The sequence below is a fragment of the Anabrus simplex genome, chromosome 7 (assembly GCF_040414725.1).
Source record: "Anabrus simplex isolate iqAnaSimp1 chromosome 7, ASM4041472v1, whole genome shotgun sequence".
Classification (NCBI taxonomy): Eukaryota; Metazoa; Arthropoda; class Insecta; order Orthoptera; family Tettigoniidae; genus Anabrus; species Anabrus simplex.
The window spans coordinates 172,906,847-172,926,385 of NC_090271.1; the positions used below are offsets into that span (position 1 = coordinate 172,906,847).

General features: G+C 40.1%; 1 protein-coding gene across 3 annotated transcripts in view; it reads right to left on the bottom strand.

The window, feature by feature from the left end:
• Positions 1 to 1,761: 1,761 nt before the first annotated feature.
• Positions 1,762 to 19,539, bottom strand: part of LOC136877426 (cysteine-rich secretory protein 3) — a 196,110-nt gene continuing 178,332 nt past the window's right edge. For all 3 annotated transcript variants that reach the window (XM_067151449.2, XM_067151451.2, XM_067151450.2), the window contains exons 5-6: positions 14,439 to 14,636; positions 1,762 to 6,140 (exon numbers count right to left, since the gene is read on the bottom strand). In XM_067151449.2, the coding sequence (XP_067007550.1) occupies positions 5,897 to 6,140; positions 14,439 to 14,636 (442 nt within the window). In that variant the 3' untranslated portion in view covers positions 1,762 to 5,896. The remainder of the gene's footprint in view (positions 6,141 to 14,438; positions 14,637 to 19,539) is intronic.

Here is a 19,539-nt window from a genome sequence, read left to right on the forward strand (position 1 = left end):
AAGCATGATGAGGAAAATGGCAATACGTTTCTTCCCTGCTGGCAAGCAGTCAGAGACGTTGCCATGGTAACCTGTAGGATCTGTAGGTCACTCAATGCAGAGCACGATACCAGCAGAAAATTGTAAATTTCTCCATCATGTGGGGAGTAAGTAAGGTAAATTATGAACATAACGAAAGTTGTTTATAATGAAGAGACATTTCACGTACGGTAAACGGAGTTTACAGAAAATCAATAGTATAAGAGAAAATGGAAGAAAACCATTCTGATTTTCCTATAAACCCGCTGTCTATTCAAAGATTTTAAAATGATATGCATATCGAAACCTGCCCCGGGATGAATATACTCTAAATACGAAGTTTGGTTGAGATTTATCCAGCCGTTTTGACGTGATGGTGGAACAGACAAACAGACACGAAAAGTAAAAACCACCGATTCGGTCTTGAGTTGACTTAAAACGGATAGATATCTGAAAAATTGTCAAAACGAAAGAAATTACAGACAGCGGACCCCCTACAACTTTAATTCAAGTTAAACCGCGAAGAACACGTTAACATCTCGGATACCTCTATACCTCGGATATCACGCAATGACTGTTGTAATTCCTAGCTAGGCAAAGTCGAAGCGGAAGAAAGGGGTCGATATAATATCGATTTTACGCGCAATATTACCAAAACACCATTCCTTCATAACAATAGTTAGGAATTCACGTACGACTGGCAATTCACGTGTATAGGAATTTACATGGAACTCTTTATCCCACAAGTTATTAATCCCGCACAATATTCTAGCAGTTTGCATACACCCATTTTTTCAATAGTTCAGGTGCTATCAAGTCCGTAACATTAGTTTGATCACCTCTAAAGGAAGACAGTGGAGTTAAGTATATGCTTTACCTGCTTCCAGACCTCTATTTTGTTTACAATAGCTTTGTGCTCCACACGTTGTAGAGAGAGAAAATCCACAGGGGATAGCTGCCCTAAAACACGTAGGCTACGGTAACAGAATCAAATAGATAATAATTTTCGCGCTATTTATCTTAGGATAAAATTAACTTACATATATTTCAATTTTGAAATTCCCTTGTTGTACAGCTATCCCCGATTAGGAAAACTTTTCTTTACATAATACCATATAAACATCTAAAATATATTTTTAAAACGAAACAGGAATATCTAAATGGAGGAAGATATTAACTGAAAATTTTGTGACAGATTCTCGCGCACCGAAGGGTAACCCTGGTTTTGAAAATGCTTACAGGGCACCGTAAGTCTCTGGGAATGCGAGATTTCGTAGATTTATTATACTAGCAATAGTGAAATATGAAAGTTCAAAATATATCACTTTCCAGCACCTCTTCAGCACAAACTAATGAACTTTCAGACCCTCGTACTTATTTGTTGCTTACTCACCACATTAACACTAGAGGAAAGGTTTTTGTTTTCTTAAGAATGAAGCTATGCTTTCCAGTGTCCACTCAGTTAAATGCAACTTAATGGCTTTTCAGTCTGTTGAACATAAATATTACACTATAACATACCTCTAAAGAATATACTATTAAACAAGGAATAAAAATACACAAATAATGACATGTTTCTTTCTTAAAAAACATCAAATGTCATCATACAGGTATTTTATATAGTGTAATATTTATATTGAATTTGTGTGTTCAACGGACTGAAAATCCTTTTAGTTACATCTAGATGAGTAGAAAACATAATTTCACTGAAATGTGGAAATAACGATTACTCCAAGAAACAGTTTAAAAATGGCATATTTTTCTAAAAACAGGATACATAGTTTACAAATAGAAATTCGGTTTTAATATTATACAAAACAGGCAATAAAGAAATACTGATTATCTGTATACTGTACAACACTTCTAAAACTTTGTCCATTGATGACACAATGAGTGAATGTGAACTGGTATTAGTAATTAACAGAATCTCTACATCCCACAAAAGACTCTTTGAATGAGTGTATGTTATATACCTGATATCAGATGTTGTTCCAATTAAGACTGAAAATACAATGTGAAAACATTTCAAATTGTTAAATTTCCTGAAGGAAACCGTAACTCATTTTAACATATTTTCTTAGATATAAAAGCCAAGGAAGGCATTTATAACAAGTGGAGTTTCATTCTCCACCTGGTGGACTATCACTGCATGTACTTCAGATGAGGCTTAGTGGTGTCTCACAGGCGCGCGAGCCACCAACATCTTGGACAAGCATGGCACTCCAACTGGTGAGCCCCCTGCCACATTAAGGCAAAACGCTGGTAATTTAAAGACTGAAAACGCCTAAAAAGCTTAAAATACTTGTATAACAAGTGGTGAATCAAGTATTGGTGAACTTGTGAGAAGAAGGATTCGAAACTCACGTCAGCCATTATCACAATTAATGGATCTGTAATGGTATCTTTATTATTACCAATGGATTTGACTTTCTAATTAATTTATACGTAAATTTGTCGCTTCTGCACGGTGGATAAGGCTACAAGGATGAGAGAGGCTTATCACATGGAGTAACTTACACAGTTGTATCTCCATGACACGGGAAACTGAAGTCGAAATTTTGGAGTACACAGAGTAATAATAAATGAAGACCCCACGGAAAAACATAAAGTGTCATTTTCCGTTGTTTTCTTTTTTCAGAAGAAAAATTCGAAGTTAGAAACGTTTTCAAATAAACTAGTATAAGCCAATCTGTTGTCTACTTTTGTTTCGTGGTTATTATGTGTTGTTGCAGTACTTAAGTTATTTTCTTGGTCACACTATAAGCTATACTTTCATTTTTCTGGAACATACTGTACTTATCAGCTTCCTCCCAAGTAAAATATTATTTTCTTGATCTTTTCTTTTTTTGCTAGGGGCTTTACGTCGCACCGACACAGATAGGTCTTATGGCGACGATGGGACAGGAAAGGCCTAGGAGTTGGAAGGAAGCGACCGTGGCCTTATTTAAGGTACACTCCCAGCATTTGCCTGGTGTGAAAATGGGAAACCACGGAAAACGATTTTCAGGGCTGCCGATTGTGGGATTCGAACCTACTATCTCCCGGATGCAAGCTCACAGCCGCGTGCCTCTACGCGCACGGCCAACTCGCCCGGTCTTGATCTCTTAACATTCAGCACGTCTTATAACGTAACTTAATTTAACACGTTTTCGATAAAACTCTATATAATTACAGTATTATCAAAAAGAACTTTCCGACATAATTTATTTCTGATGTTCGACTCGTTGGCTGAACGGTCAGCGTACTGGCCTTCGGTTCAGAGGGTCCCGGGTTCGATTCCCGGCCGGGTCGGGGATTTTAACCTTAATTGGTTAATTCCAATGGTCACGGAGGCTGGTCGTATGTGTTGTCTTCATCATCATTCCTCATCACGACGCGCAGGTCGCCTACGGGAGTCAAATAGAAAAGACCTGCACCTGGCGAGCCGAACCCGTCCTGGGATATCGCGGCACTAAAAGCCATACGAAATTTCATTTCTGATTTGTGCAGTGGAATATTTGTCTACTGGTACTCTCAAAAATCATTTAAAATCATTATTTAGGTCTGTAAAGTACTGCAAATAAATGAAGTCGGCCAATATTTGAGTTTAAGCAAAAGGCAAGAATGAATTTTATACAAGATTATTATTTTCAGACATCACTAAGCAAAATAGTTTTGTTCTGGGCTACGAAACACTCTCAGAGCCTGTAAATCTTTAAACTTCTCCCTGAATTCGTCAGTGGGCCACTTGAGACAAGCAGAGGAAAGAGAGGCATAACATTTCTTTTCTGATATAAGATGCTTGCCTATTTTATACTTCCTAGAGAACATGTACTAATTTAATGATATTATTGCAAACACTTTTTCAGTTAAAACATCCCGTGTTTCGTATTGTCTGAATGTATAAAAATTCTTATTTCCATACATATACAGCCAGCCTACATGAAAATCAAGCACCTTTCGTGTACTCATCAACGTCTTGTTCTATTTCATTTGGATTTGTCAAGTTATTCCTTTTTTACAGTCATAGTTCACAACTTTTTATCACCGAACTTGTCAATGATTTCCTCTGTTCAATAACATTACCTAAAAGCCTCACTTCTTTTTTGTTATAATTTGTTTTACGTCACACTGACAAAGGTAGGTATTTTGGCAACGATGGGGTAGGAAAGGCTTAGGAATGGGAAGGAAGCAGCCGTGCCCTTAATTAAGGTGCATCCCCAGCATTTACCTGGTGTGAAAATGCGAAACCACGGAAAAACATCTTCATTGTTGCCGACAGTGGGGTTTGAACCCATTATCTTACTGATGCAAACTCACAGCTGCGCGTCCCTAACCGCAAGGCCAACTCGCCCGGTAAACCTTACATTCAACCACCAGAATTGACGTATCTTGTTTTCCCCTGTGGTCTTCGAATATTCTATGCACTACTAATACCAATCCATTCACATTCGGTAATTAACATCCTTTATGCAAATTATATATGAAGTGCTGACAATACAAAGGGAAAACTCCACAAATGTATGATTTTAAAGAATAAAAACATTCGAAATTGCTTCCTTTGGGTGAACACAACAGAAGAGGCTTACAAATTATATGGACTTTCTTGGGATAAGAGCATTTATTTAGAAAAAGAACTACCAAATTATTTTCTGTATTCTACATTTTCTAATACTTTCTCAGTTTGAATCTCTACTGAGCAAATTAGAAACTTGCTAGACAGGTTTCATATGACCAAACATTCGTCTAATATAGAACTTGCTTTATGTTTTATCCTTTAGTTTCACAGGAGGTAAGTTGATTGAACAGTCCTACAACCTTTCACTTGCAAGACAAAAAATTTTCAGGCTCTAAATTTTTTACCTTTCCGTTCTGAATTTACCTGAACAAGGAGGAGAGCTGTTGAGTTCGCCCACCATACTCCCAGCCACATCACTCAAAATGTTTCCTGGGGTCTGTTCAGTGCTTATAATCACTTGGAAAGAGGCGTGAATTCAATAACGTTGACTCGCATAACTGTTCTCTGTGGTTCATAATTTTAAAAAAATTAAATAAGAATTTTCGCTCCATGTTGAGTTTGCCCTTTATCTTCACTTCATATATTGTTACTTGATTACCTTAACATCAGTTTTAATAGCAGCTAAAATTATGGTCGTAAGACATTATCACTTTTGAGTATAGTCACTTAAATAGTCAATTAAATATAACATAAATATAGTTAACAAAATTACACTCAAAAATATTTAAAATTCTTCGATAAAGGCACATCAGCTCCAGTCACTACTGTAAATCAATCACAAACATACGGCTGTATATTCTCCCGACTGACAAAAGCACGTGACAAATCAGAAGAATTACTCTTTCCTTGCAATAATATTACATACGCTACGCTCACTCTAAGACGTAAGAGAATACAGGAGCTTCCATACAAATCCGCTGAGCATACTCGCTAGTATAATAATTGTAAGGAAAGAGGCCGGTTTCTGAGTTATCTTTGGCTAGCACCTAGGCAGTCTTAAAACATCTCTTGATCAAGAAAGGACGAGAATATTATAAACAACAGACTTCATATTTCTTTGCAAGAAACATCTTTAAAATGTTTAGGATGAAGTTCAAAGGTGTATTTATTACAAAAGTTGTCGTGGAGATATAGGAAGATTTCACGAGACGGAGATTTCATGAAGTTCAGCCAAGAACATACGAGAATGCCTCCGATCAATATTACAGAATATTGGTCATTTCTGTAGTTTAGTAAGTAAGCCAGGTGGGCTGTTCTAACTCATCTAACACAGCCACCGTTATCGTCGCTCAGCACGCCGTGGTGGAGGCTCTCAGGAGGCCTAGAAAGCGCTCAGACTAGGTACGACCATCCATGCCGCCGGACTTGAGCTACTCTATCTCAAATGATCTTCCCATTACAGTTGCAGGTGGCTTTGCAGAACTTCCGCCGTTCCTTGCCCTCTCGGTTGTGCGACTTGCACAGCCAGTCGTGCCAGGTAGCGTTCAACTCTCGACAATTTGCCCACATGTCGGCGGCAGGACACGAGTTAGTGCACAGCTTGCCAAGTTTACAGTGACCGTGGCAACTTGAACACGGCGTTCCAGCTTCGTACGGTCTCCCCAGTCTCTCCATGTAGTTCCCTCTGAAACAGAAAATAGGAAATCAGCTTCATTGTCCTTTAACTTAACCCTCTCGTGCACGCATTTTCATTTGGAAGCGAGAGGAGAATTTACTCATTAAAAGCTAAAAGAATACAAACACATTTACTTAAAAACCGTTTCATTTTCCTTGAAAATCATGAAGACTTCTAACCAAACCTCGACGTAATAATGGTAATATATGATATGGGTAATACAAACATCATTAGGAAAACGGGTGTCTACAATACAAAATATTTTACTTGTTGTTTAGTGTTACTTAATAAGAACATATTAACTTCTAAAAATTGGCATTAGAAACACGCGTAAAAAAATAAAATAATTAAAGAACAACAGTTCGTGAGGCCGCTGTAATGTTTCCCGCTTGCTTCTCTTGGATTTAAATGGAAATAGTAATGGTCTTCACATCAAGTGTAGGAGTGATTATTTTGCATGAAGACGTTTTGAGTAAGACACACAGAAGTGGCCTGGTGTGAGGTTTATGTGCTCGAGAGGGAATAGAAACCAGAACTTCCTGAGCCGTACACCGGTACACTGACAATTCAGCAAAGGAGCCGCACCTTCGTGACATTTAACAAGGAAAAGGAATATTTACATTATTACCCATTGTCCACCGGTGTTGAGCTTATATTTGAAGAGTGTCTGTTCAAAACGTGCTATTTTCATCTCAATAAAGTTGTGAGAATAGCACAAGAAACGTAAAATAAAAGGCATATAAAACGAACCCTTGATCTGGTTTGGAACAACTTTTTTTTTGCTAGGGGCTTTACGTCGCACCGACACAGATAGGTCTTATGGCGACGATGGGATAGGAAAGGCCTAGGAGTTGGAAGGAAGAGGCCGTGGCCTTAATTAAGGTACAGCCCCAGCATTAGCCTGGTGTGAAAATGGGAAACCACGGAAAACCATTTTCAGGGCTGCCGATAGTGGGATTCGAACCTACTATCTCCCGGATGCAAGCTCACAGCCGCGCGCCTCTACGCGCACGACCAACTCGCCCGGTGGAACAACTTTTAATGATTTACATCTTTCTGGTCTGGATTCCTCATGCAGTCGATAATATTCCACTCTAATGCATGTTGACGAAATACGAAATAGTGGAAATAGCCTCTTTTCAATCAATCAATCAATATCAATCAATACTGATCTGCATTTAGGGCAGTCGCCCAGGTGGCAAATTCCCTATCTGTTGCTTTCCTAGCCTTTCCCGAAATGATTTCAAAGAAATTGGAAATTTATTGAACATCTCCCTTGGTAAGTTATTCCAATCCCTAACTCCCCTTCCTATAAATGAATATTTGCTCCAGTTTGTCCTCTTGAATTCCAACTTTATCTTCATATCGTGATCTTTCCTACTTTTATAAACGCCATTCAGACCTATTCGTCTACTAATGTCATTCCACGCCATCTCTCCGCTGACAGCTCGGAACATACCACTTAGTCGAGCAGCTCTTCTTCTTTCTCTCAATTCTTCCCAACCCAAACATTGCAACATTTTTGTAACGCTACTCTTTTGTCGGAAATCACCCAGAACAAATCGAGCTGCTTTTCTTTGGATTTTTTCCAGTTCTTGAATCAGGTAATCCTGGTGAGGGTCCCATACACTGGAACCATACTCTAGTTGGGGTCTTACCAGAGACTTATATGCACTCTCCTTTACATCCTTACTACAACCCCTAGACACCCTCATAACCATGTATAGAGATCGGTACCCTTTATTTACAATCCCATTTATGTGATTACCTCAGTGAAGATCTTTCCTTATATTAACACCTAGATACTTACAATGATCCCCAAAAGGAACTTTCACCCCATCAACGCAGTAATTAAAACTGAGAGGACTTTTCCTATTTGTGAAACTCACAACCTGCTGTCCATCTCACAACATTTTCGAGGTCACGTTGCAGTTGCTCACAATCTTGTAACTTATTTATCACTCTATAGAGAATAACATCATCCGCAAAAAGCCTTTTGAACAGACACTCCTTATTTGTCGGTGTACCTAACCTACAATCTCGTACTGGCCCACTGGTTCACCTTTAACGATGCTCTCCCATATAACGAGTAGGAAGTGAAGCCTGAGAGCTAATATCGTTCTCACCACTGAAAATTAAATATGTCAGGCTGCCATACACTCTGAACTTCATTAGCCCTTTACTCACTTCTATGTACATCTATAGCATCCCTGACTATTGCCCGTAAATTTATCCAACAAATCGGCATGATCAAGATTAAACTTCGAGTTTTATGGGGGAAATATTCAACATCAGCAACCAACGATACTCACTTATTATTATCATTATTATTATTATTATTATTATTATTATTATTATTATGATTATTATTATTATTATATCATTCTCAATTTTACAACTGGGTTTATGTACTTCTTCGGTACAATGTACACGGAAGAAGTACTATTCAGTACATACGCACATATATTCTCAATACATATATACATACAATATTGAAAAATAAACTTGACATATATTTACACACATTAGAGTATTTACAACACATAAATAGACGAAATTATTAGTAGATGATTTCCATTAGTCTTCTGTATATGGTGGATTGTTCATGCCAACAATCTAGTGGCTAGCATTGCTACATTTTGTAACTCTCTGTAAGTGAGAGGGTGATGATTAAGTGCTTCAGTGCTCGTGTGTGGTGTCTTTGGTATAATACCATTACATCCAATCACTACTGGAATTATGATAACACTACCAAATATAGCAGTGCTTCGATTCGGCGTTATCGAAGTAAATTACTGTATATGCAGTGAATAGGATTTTTTAAATTGCTTGTCCTTTAGCGTTATCCGAGGAACAGCATGGGGAGGTCCCCATACGCTGTTTCTAATGTAAAGTGTTAATTGCGGAGTTGTGATGATAATGGCAGGCTCACTTGCCTACTGGCACTAACAGTCGAGTTGGGAAGTTTTCATTAAAATAGAAGGCCCCCTTGTCTGCTATGCGGTCACAATCGATTTGGGGAGTTTTCGTTACAATGGCAGACCCCCTTTCCTACTTCCAGACATAATCGGGTAGGGGAGTTTTCAAGAAAATTGCATGCTCCCTTTCCATCTGCCAGTCAAATCGAGAAAGGAATTATTCACTTCAATGGTAGGCCCTCCTTAGAAATTCCAGTTACAGAGGAGTTGAAGAAGGACCCCATTCCTGCTGCCAGCCAAAGTCGATGTGGGGAGTGTTGATTACAATTGCAGACGTCCTCCTCCTGACGGTCACTATCAATTTGTAAAGTATCAATTATAAAGGTAGACACACGCTTTCAAGATCGCTACAAATCGACTTCAATGAATATTTATAGACCGACATACGAAAGCATATGCTTGTTAACAACATTGCAGACCTTCATTTACAGATTAACTGCTACTAAACGGTACGTCATACCGTCAAACGGATTGCACATAAGACGCCTCATTTAGCGGTCTAAGTGGTTGATCCTATCACGTTTTCTCATATCTCGTCTATCTATGGGTTAGATTGATTTAGAAACGTTGAATAGGGCGAAATTTGGGTAAGGTTTTCAAACAGTGCATTACTTTTCGGATACTTGTGTAACGGCTAGAAACATAGAATTTAGCTCACATATGGCTACAGGGTGGGCCAAATTTCGTGCCTAATTTGGTGATTCTGTCTTTCTAATAAGTGTGTCAAACTATGAATTATACGTGTAAAAACTGCAATATTTACGTACAATCGAGGAAAAACAGTCAAATCTAACGCATAAGCGATAGAATTTTGCCATCCATTTTGTGATACGACTTACCTTTTAGCAACTAAATACTTCGACACAAAGGTATGCACCGTCATTAAAACTGCCTCCATATTTCGATATTTTCCGGGGGGGAAAAGTGAAAAATGTAAACATCTTGGAATTTTTCCGTCGGTTACAGGCTAAAACCTATAATTTGACCAAATTTCAATTTTCTAACTCGTCTTGCAGATTGTGCCGCCATCTTGATTTGGGGGAGGGGGTTAAAAATTAGGACTTTAAGGAAACTATAGGTTATCGTTTTGGATAAATATATCCGACTACGTTCTTACGCTGAGCCCCAAATTGAAGACTCCCAGCGAGGCCTCTCAGGGTGTTTTGAATATTTTCGATTTTTCTAGGGATCCTGAAATCATTAGCTTCTCTGGTACTAAGTTTTAAGTTTCAAGGATACCTGTAAGTGCCTCATTAATTCATGTCTATTTTAATTTATATACCTTAATTTATATATACAGTGCAGTATATATAGATCGCTCCAAACTGGCTTCCATTTGTTAATATATAGATTATATTTCACCCCCTTCCTAGGGGTTCTAGGGGCGTTTTGCCCCCAGAGTATATTTTCCAGATAGTAGGTAATATTTGTACGCCTCTCACCCCAAAGCGGGCCGAACTTGTACTTTAAAAATATCCGGAGTGACACTATTCATCTCAGCAACCCCTAAAAGTATGGATTCGACACTATTTTCGATTATTTTCATATCTCACTCCCCCTCGGCCCCCCGCCTTACAAAGGCAGCTGAAGTTGGACTTTTAAAAAATCAGGAGTGTTACTATTCATCTCAGCGACCCCGAAATCAATGGATACGACGCAATTTTCGATTATTTTGATATATCACTCCCCTCTCGCCCCCATCACGAAGTGGGCTGACATGGACTTTTAAAAAAATTCCGGCATGTCACTATTCATGTCAGCGAACCCGAAAATTATGTATTCGACAATATTTTCTATTTCTTATTCCCACAGTGCTCGTCTCCAGATAGTAAGTTATGAGTGTACCAAGTTTCTTTGATTTTGCTCTAGTGGTTTAGAAGGAGATGTGTCATTTACATACATACATACATACATACATACATACATACATACATACATACATACATACATACATACATACATACATACATACATACATACATACATACATACATACATCCTGTACAAACACATATTTTTAGAAATATAGATAAGTACCATCATAAAAATACTTCAACCCCTACATCACTTCATTTCAAGCGTCCCTTAAGTGGATTTTCCGTAAACAAAAGTACGTGTTTTTTATTTTAATGAAGATTCCAAATACCAATTTTTACGTCTGTAAAGTTAAGTTTTTGAGATATAGGCTAGATGTACTCATATAAACAGTTCAACCGCGTAGCGACGGAATATCCAAATATCGTCCGTTAGTGAGCACCTACACTGTAAAATAAATGTGTATCCCCAAAATGTCAATTTCTTTATGTCACGTAGTTTTGGCTGGGTGTTGATAAAAAACAGTCGGACTTAACCTTCTATATGTAGAGTATTGTTGAGTTTCCACATAGCTTTTATTTATTATTATTATTATTATTATTATTATTATTATTATTATTATTATTATTATTATTATTATTATTATTATTATTATTATTATTATTATTATTATTATTATTATTATTTCTACGTCGCGTCGATACAGATAGGTCTTATGGCGACTATGAGATATGACGGGACTTGATTGGGAACGAAACAACAGTGGCCTTAATTACGGTACATTCCCATCATTTGTCTGAAACCACAGAAGATCATCTTCAGGAGTGCTGATGGTGGGGTTCGAACCAGATATTCTTTCAGTACGCACCGTACGTGTTACAGTGAGAGTAGAAAGCAACAAAACATCATTCGCGTGCATGTGACAAGAAGATGACCAGAAGGAAGCGTTCCACCATTTGCAATCCGCGACTCAGTAGGAAAATAAAACTGACAGCTCTAAAGAATTGCGACATTCGATGCTATTAATTGACTGATATCACAAATGAGGTCACGGGACTGAAGCCTAGGACTGGAGTTTATGATGCTTATCGCCACTAGGCTGTTGTAAATCTACGCACAACTCAAAAGGGAGGATCCCAGTAATTATGCTTGTACGAAACTAATTTATATACACTGAGCGAGCTAGCTACGCGGTTCGCATCGTGTAGCTGTTAGCTTGCATTCAGGATATGGTGTGGTTCGAATCCCATTGTCGGAAGCTCTGAAGATGATTTTCCATAGTTTCCCATTTTCACACCAGGCAAATCCGGGGCTGTACCTTCATTAAGGCCACGGTCGCTTTCTTACCAGTCCTAACTATGTCCTATACCATCATCGCCACAAGATCTGTCTTGAGTCAGAGTAACGTAAAAATCAATAGCAAGAAAAATAAATGATACAATATCAACCAACGGTCCATTAAAACTTTTTTATGTTTCCTGCAGCTGTTGCGCCATGGGATTGGGTTTGGTTTGGTTTGGTTTGGTTTGGTTTGGTTTGGTTTGGTTTGGTTTGGTTTGGTTTGGTTTGGTTTGGTTTGGTTTGGTTTGGTTTGGTTTGGTTTGTGAGACAATTTCGACGTTCAATTTTAATCTATCAGAGAACAAAGGAACTGAAAGTCGGCGAACTATGACTGAGTTTTATTAATTTTATCGGGTAAACACCAGGTGTGTCCCCAGAGATCTTTTAATAATGGTATTCTTTATTACGTCCCACTAACTACTTTGACGGTTTTCGGAGACTCCGAGGTGCCAGAATTTTGTCCCGCAGGAGTTCTATTACGTGCTAGTCATCTACCGACACGAGGCTGACGCATTTGAGCTCCTTCAAATAGCACCGGACTGAGCCAGGATCGAAGCTGCCAAGTTAGCGCCTCAACCGTTTGAAACACTCAGCCCGGCAGAGATATTTTAAATGCCGACATAGTACGGCATGGAGTGCCGAATGGACGTTTTTCCACCCCTCAAAAATTAGTTTATCTTTGCAGGGCTTGAATGCACGATCGTAGGATCCGAGGCCGACACTCGGTCATACACAATGCTTACTGTGATATCTGTAATATTACTTGTAATGAAAATTATTTTACCGAGCTCGATAGCTGCAGTCGCTTAAGTGCGGCCAGTATCCAGAAATCGGGAGATAGTGGGTTCGAGCCCCCCTGTCGGCAGCCCTGAAGATGGTTTTCCGTGGTTTCCTATTTTCACACCAGGCAAATGCCGGGGCTGTACCTTAATTAAGGCCACGGCCGCTTCCTTCCAATTCCTAGGCCTTTCCTATCCTATCGTCGCCGTAAGGCATATCTGTGTCGGTGCGACGTAAAGCAAATAGCAATTTATATATATATATTGATAAAGCATGCCCCAGTCATGAGGTTCAGTAATCCGCATGTACTCCACTGGAGTGAGATTCAAGTTAGAGTGGGGCGGAGGGATTTAGTATTGTTCTGATGTACGGCCACACCCTTACAAGTAGCCTGGCAGTAAAGTGTCGATCAGTGGTAGTTTGTCCACCTCCGGACCCCAAGATCGCTGTTTGAAACAAGACAGGAAATGAAAATCCTCAGCCTGTTTCCAGTCATTCGACAGGATCAGGAAATGAATCAATGAATGAAGCCCCTTCTAGTGGCGAGGACAGGAATTGTGCCGGCTGCCGAAACCTGTCGCATTCCTCTGGGGCAATGATTAATGACTGACAAATGAAATTATATTGGAGAGTGTTGCTGGAATGAAAGATGACAGGAAAAACAGGAGTACCTGGAGAAAAACCTGTCCCGCCTCCGCCTTGTCCAGCACAACTCTCACATGGAGTGAGCGGGATTCGAACCACGGAACCCAGCGATGAAAGTCCGGCGCGCTGCCACCTGAGCCACGGAGGCTCCTAAAAACCTGACAGAGTAGTCAAATTTTTGAAGGGCAGGAGGAGGCTATTCGACACTCCATTTCATACGATGTCGGCATGTATTAGACCTCTGGCGACACTCTTGGTGCTTACCAGACGAGGTGTTATTTTTTTTTTTTTTTTTGCTAGTTGCTTTACATTGCACCGACACAGATAGGTCTTATGGCGACGATGGGACAGGAAATGGCTGGGAGTGGGAAGGAAGCGACCGTGGCCTTAATTAAGGTACAGCCCCAGCATTTGCCTGGTGTGGAAATAGGAAACCACGGAAAACCATCTTCAGGCCTGCCGACAGTGGGGTTCGAACCTACTATCTCCCGAATACTGGATACTCTTACCAGACGAAACTTCATAAAATTTGGTATTCGATCGCTTAATAGGGATTTAGAATAAATATTCTGCCATCTGATAGAGTAAAATAGAACATCGATGCGCAGGCAGTTAAATGGTGTCGATTTACAATTCTAGCACAGCCTAGCTGAGAACATACGATTATTATTATTATTATTATTATTATTATTATTATTATTATTATTATTATTATTATTATTATTATTATTATTATTATTATACTCACATGGGACAGTAGTTGCAGACGTAGCTGTAGTACGACTCGTGGCGCCCTCCGCCGTCACACTTGGTGAAGCCGCAGCCCACCTTGTGTGTAGCATCCCACACCATCTGTGAGTAGTGGCCGATCACGTACAGGTCGTTGTGGTGAGAGCCGTACGTGAAGTTGTTTTTCTCCTCGTTCCACATCCGGATGGCGAAGAACCTGAAAAAATAATCTTTGCTATATGATCCTTTCCTCCAAACATTTAAATAAAATCATAATATTGTCTGTACATTTCAAAGTTTTGTCTAATACATAATTGTTGATATAAATATGTCATATCGCTGGCGGACATCTCAAATTGGCGAAACAAAATGTGTTACGCGATGTTACCTAGCAACCGTGCAGACTGTGATGTGAAATATTGATGGATGGCCATGACAGAGATACATAAATGGCTCTTTCACCATCAACATACTCTAGTCGAGTCCAACTCCCATACAGATTGTCTCTCGAAAATGTTTCGTTAGATGCAAATAAATCAATCCTTATCGAAATCCCGATTTTCTCATCCCCCCACAAGGCCCCTGTTCAGCATAGCAGGTGTGGCCGCCTGGATGAGGTACTGGTTCTCCTTTCCAGTTGTATCCTCGACCCAAAGTCTCACGCTGCAGGATACTGTCCTTGAGGCGGTAGATGAGGGATTCTTCGCCGAGTCCGAGGGATGAACTAACCCTGAAGGGTAAAAGGATTAAGAAGAAGAAACATTCTGATTTTTATTTTATTTTTTGCTGGTAGTTTAACGTTACACTAACACACTAAAAGCTTTCGGCGACACAAGTAAGGGGAAAGGGCTAGGTTCGGGAAAGTATCGTCCGTGGGCATAATTAAGACACAGCCCTAGTATTTGCCTGGTGAAAAATACATTACCGAGGGAGTTGGCCATGCGTTTTGGAGCGCACAGGTATGAGCTTGAAATCGGTAGGTGGTGGGTTCGAACCCCACTGTCGGCAGCCTTGAAGATGGTTTTCCGTGGTTTCTCATCTTCACACCAGGCAAATGCTCGGGCTGTACCGTAATTAAGGTCACGGCCGCTCCCTTCCCACTCCTAGCCCTTTCCTATCCCATCGTCGCCATAAAATCTATCTGTTTCGGTACGACGTTAAGTCAATAGTAAAAAAAACATTCTAAAGCACTGAAAATAAACACTAGGCCATGTTCAACAAAATCAAACGAAATTGCATACCCAAGCACAGTGAGAAATTCACAACATACAATCTATACAAATAAAATACGGTACAACTTACAGCCTTAACAAATTAAAATCACTCCGCACAGTGGAGAATGCACTGAGCACACTCTGGACCGATCTTCTGGGCATGTTCAAGAAACATTGGAAGATCCGCAAGTGTAATTTGTGGCCCGGTTTTCTGAACGACCGCATTTTTAACATCTCTTCCTCTTGGACAGGCTTCTGACGTCATTTCTTGCTCTAGTCTATAGTATTCATACACAGACTTTAAAAATGAGAAAATTACGGTTTAGCGAGATGCCATGCAATCTGAGACGTTCTGAAGAATAAATGTTGTAATAATTTTGAAGATAATACTTCAGAACGGGAATATAAATTGCAGCGGTGAAGTTCGCGTGGCGTCTATGAGACGCCGTTGACACTCGTGTAACAACGACTCACCACCAGACGGTCTGGCACCATTGCTAAATGGTTAGCGTCCTGTCGTTTGGTCCAGCAGTCCCGGGTTCGATTCCCAGCCGGGTTAGAGATTTTTAACCTTCATTGGTTAATTCCGATGGCTCGGGGGCTAGGTATGTGTATCATTTTTATCATTAGAATTCATAACAGACAGGACCCCATCCTCATAGACGAGCAGGTCACCTGTATGGCGTGAACTCAAAGGACCTGCACCAGGCCTCTTCGGAGGCTGCACGCCATTATTATTATTACCATCACACGAGTTAGAATAACACTGGCGCGCTGATGCATTATGATGTTGGTTGTGAGTAGTTACTTGAAAGGTAGATGGCGTTTCCGGTCAGTGGCCTTGGATGTTTCCTTGCGAGGACAAAAATAAACTGGTGTGGCGTCTCTCAGACTCCGCGCGACCAGTCCAGGGTTGACGTCCCATCAAACTCAATTGCTATTGCAACATGATGGGTTGTCAGCATACGAGTTGTGGATCCAAAACCAAGCCAATTAGAACAGGTAACAAACGAGGATCAGGACCGAGGAAGTCAAAATAGAATGTGACTGTTTAGAATGGAAGCTCTAAAATCACAACAAAGGAGAAAAACCGCTCAATACAGAAGTTCAATTTTAATCATCTCAGCTACCTGTTGTAGGCAATATAGTTATACTGATGGCGCCAAAACTTCGCATGGTGTAGGGTGCGCTTTTTATTATCTATCTGCAGGAGCTATGGACCAATGTTCTTTACCGTTACCGACATGATTCTACACAGCGTAAATACTATCAATACAATACAACGTTTAGAAAAAAACAGTATGGAACACGCAGTCGTATAAATACATATTTCAATTACTTGAACCAATGAGGAATACAAGACTTAGAAAAATCAACATACTCTTGCTACGGATATGCGAGAATAAGGCACAACGAAAATGAAGATTTTCTCGAAAACCAAAGTATAAGTGACGCTAACTTCGACACCATTCGTTTTCCTTGAGCTTACGACTAATGGACAAGGGAATGGTCTATAACTGAACTACGTAAAGAATGATACTATCCAACCTACTGCACCATTCCCATTGAACGGCTCAGCATGATCAGTCTTAGAAGGCTACATGTTACGAGTGTAACACGGAAGATACTTCGGCACGGGTTTTACTCCGGTCACCTCCACCCAATTTACGGGTTGGAAAACGCGCAAGTACGACCATTCATGTGTTGAGGGCTTAAAACCTTCTGAACCTTGGTCTGATACAACGTATTTACATCGTTTCAGCATAGTTCATACAAGACATTTTCCGTTGTGCATATTGACTGCAGTTAACGCCGTAAGTATCCGTACGCCTGTGCTGACGAACGGTGTGCAGCATTCAGTCAGCTGCTATACGATACTTGTTGGGGCTAGAGTAATAGGACTGATTGTATTACCCTCATACAGCTAAGATTTGAAAAAAATGTGCATGCAATCTCTAGTATTAAAGGCATAATGTCAAGAAACACAAACAGCTATCGCGTAAAAAGTATTCGTACAGACATGAAAGCATTCTGTAAACAGGGTTGTAGGCGCAGTTCCCATAAGACGGGAACCCATCCGACAAGCAGTTGTTCAGTCCCAGGTAGACTGCAGTTGTGTTTGTATGTGTGATTGTAAAGTGGTGTCAGTATAAGACGTAACGGAAAAGAAACCAGCCAAGCGGAGCGTAAGCTTGTTATTAGACTCCACAATAAGTGTAAATCTTTACTGGAGACCTCATCGCCTGTCGCGAGGCCCCGATCGATAGTATAGTATAGTCTATAACAGATCGGCATTGTGCTACTAATTCTGTGCAAAACATGCCAAGAAGTGGACGTCCAGACAAACTGACTCTCAGAGACAAGCGTAAAGTGGTGCGTCTGATTAAAACAGATCCAAAATTAAGTGCTCCAAAGATAGTGGCAGAACTATCAAATCAAGGTATTGCAGTATCTGAAAGCACAGTGCGCCATGCTTTTAAACACGAAGGGTACAATGGTAGAGTCGCTCGCCAGAAATTGTATGTTTCTGAAGCGAATCGGAAAAACCGCCTTTCTTTCGCAAAAGAATACGTCGACGCACCATTCGTGGAATTATTTTCTCATCTGGGTCTGATGGACTACAAATGGTATGGCGGAAAAAGAATACGGAGCTAGCGCCGAAAAACCCGTGTTCAACAGTGAAACACGGAGGTGGAAATGTGCTGGTTTGGGGATGCATGCGTGCTTCCAGAGTACAGTATTGAGCTTCATATTATAACGTTATAAATGTATATTGACATTTTGAAAACAAGTCTGGCTGCCAGTGCCGAACAAATGAACGTCCAAAACGACTTCGTGTTCAACAAGACAATGGTCCCAAACATGCCGCCTATAATACAAGACTGTGGCTGTTGTATAATGTTCCAAAATAGCTTCATATCCCTCCTCAATCCCCGGATATTAATCCAGTTGAGCAGTTATGGAGCATTTTGGAGACCAGGATATGGAAAAGGCAAATCACGAGCGAGGCTACCATGGTTAACGGCTTTGCAGGAAGAATAGGTCTCTATTTCCAATGAGATAACGAAAAAATTCGTCCGACTCGTTGGCTGAAGGGTTACCTACAAATGGCAGATGCCGCCCACCCTCATCGGAGGGTCTACCTTACAAGGGCTGCACCCGGCTAGTAATAGCCACACAATTTATTTATTATAACGAAAAAACTCGTCTAATCAATCAATGTCACGGCGTCTTTAAGCTGTCATTAACGTGAAGGGGAACCCAACAAGGCGTTCAAACCCTGGAGAGAGACTGCATTCAGTTCGTTCACTACAAATATAGTACGTGTACGAATACTTTTTACAATATGGCTTTTTGTGTTTCTTGACATTATTTCTTTACTTGAAATTATGTGCACGTTTTGTTAAAATCTTAGATGTATACAAGTAAAGGAATATATTGTTGTTTTTTTTTTGTGTTTTTTTTTGTTTTGCTAGTTGCTTTACGTCGCACCGACACAGATAGGTCTTACTACTACGATGGGACAAGGAAGGGCTAGGAGTGGGAAGGAAGCGGCCGTGGCCTTAATTAAGGTACAGCCCCAGTATTTGCCTGGTGTGAAAATGGGAAACCACGGAAAACCATATTCAGGGCTGCCGACAGTGGGATTCGAACCTACTATCTCCCGAATACTGGATACTGGCCGCACTTAAGCGACTGCAGCTATCGAGCTCGGTAATATATTGTTTTGTAATACCATCAGTCCTATTACTCTAGCCCCAATAAGTATCGTACAGCAGCTGACTCAATGCTATACGCCGTTCGTCAGCACAGGTGTACGAATACTTACGGTGGTATCTGTATATAGTTTGCGAAAAATGCAAAATAAGTGACAGTGATCCTAAGTTTTGGTTGAAAGGACTAATA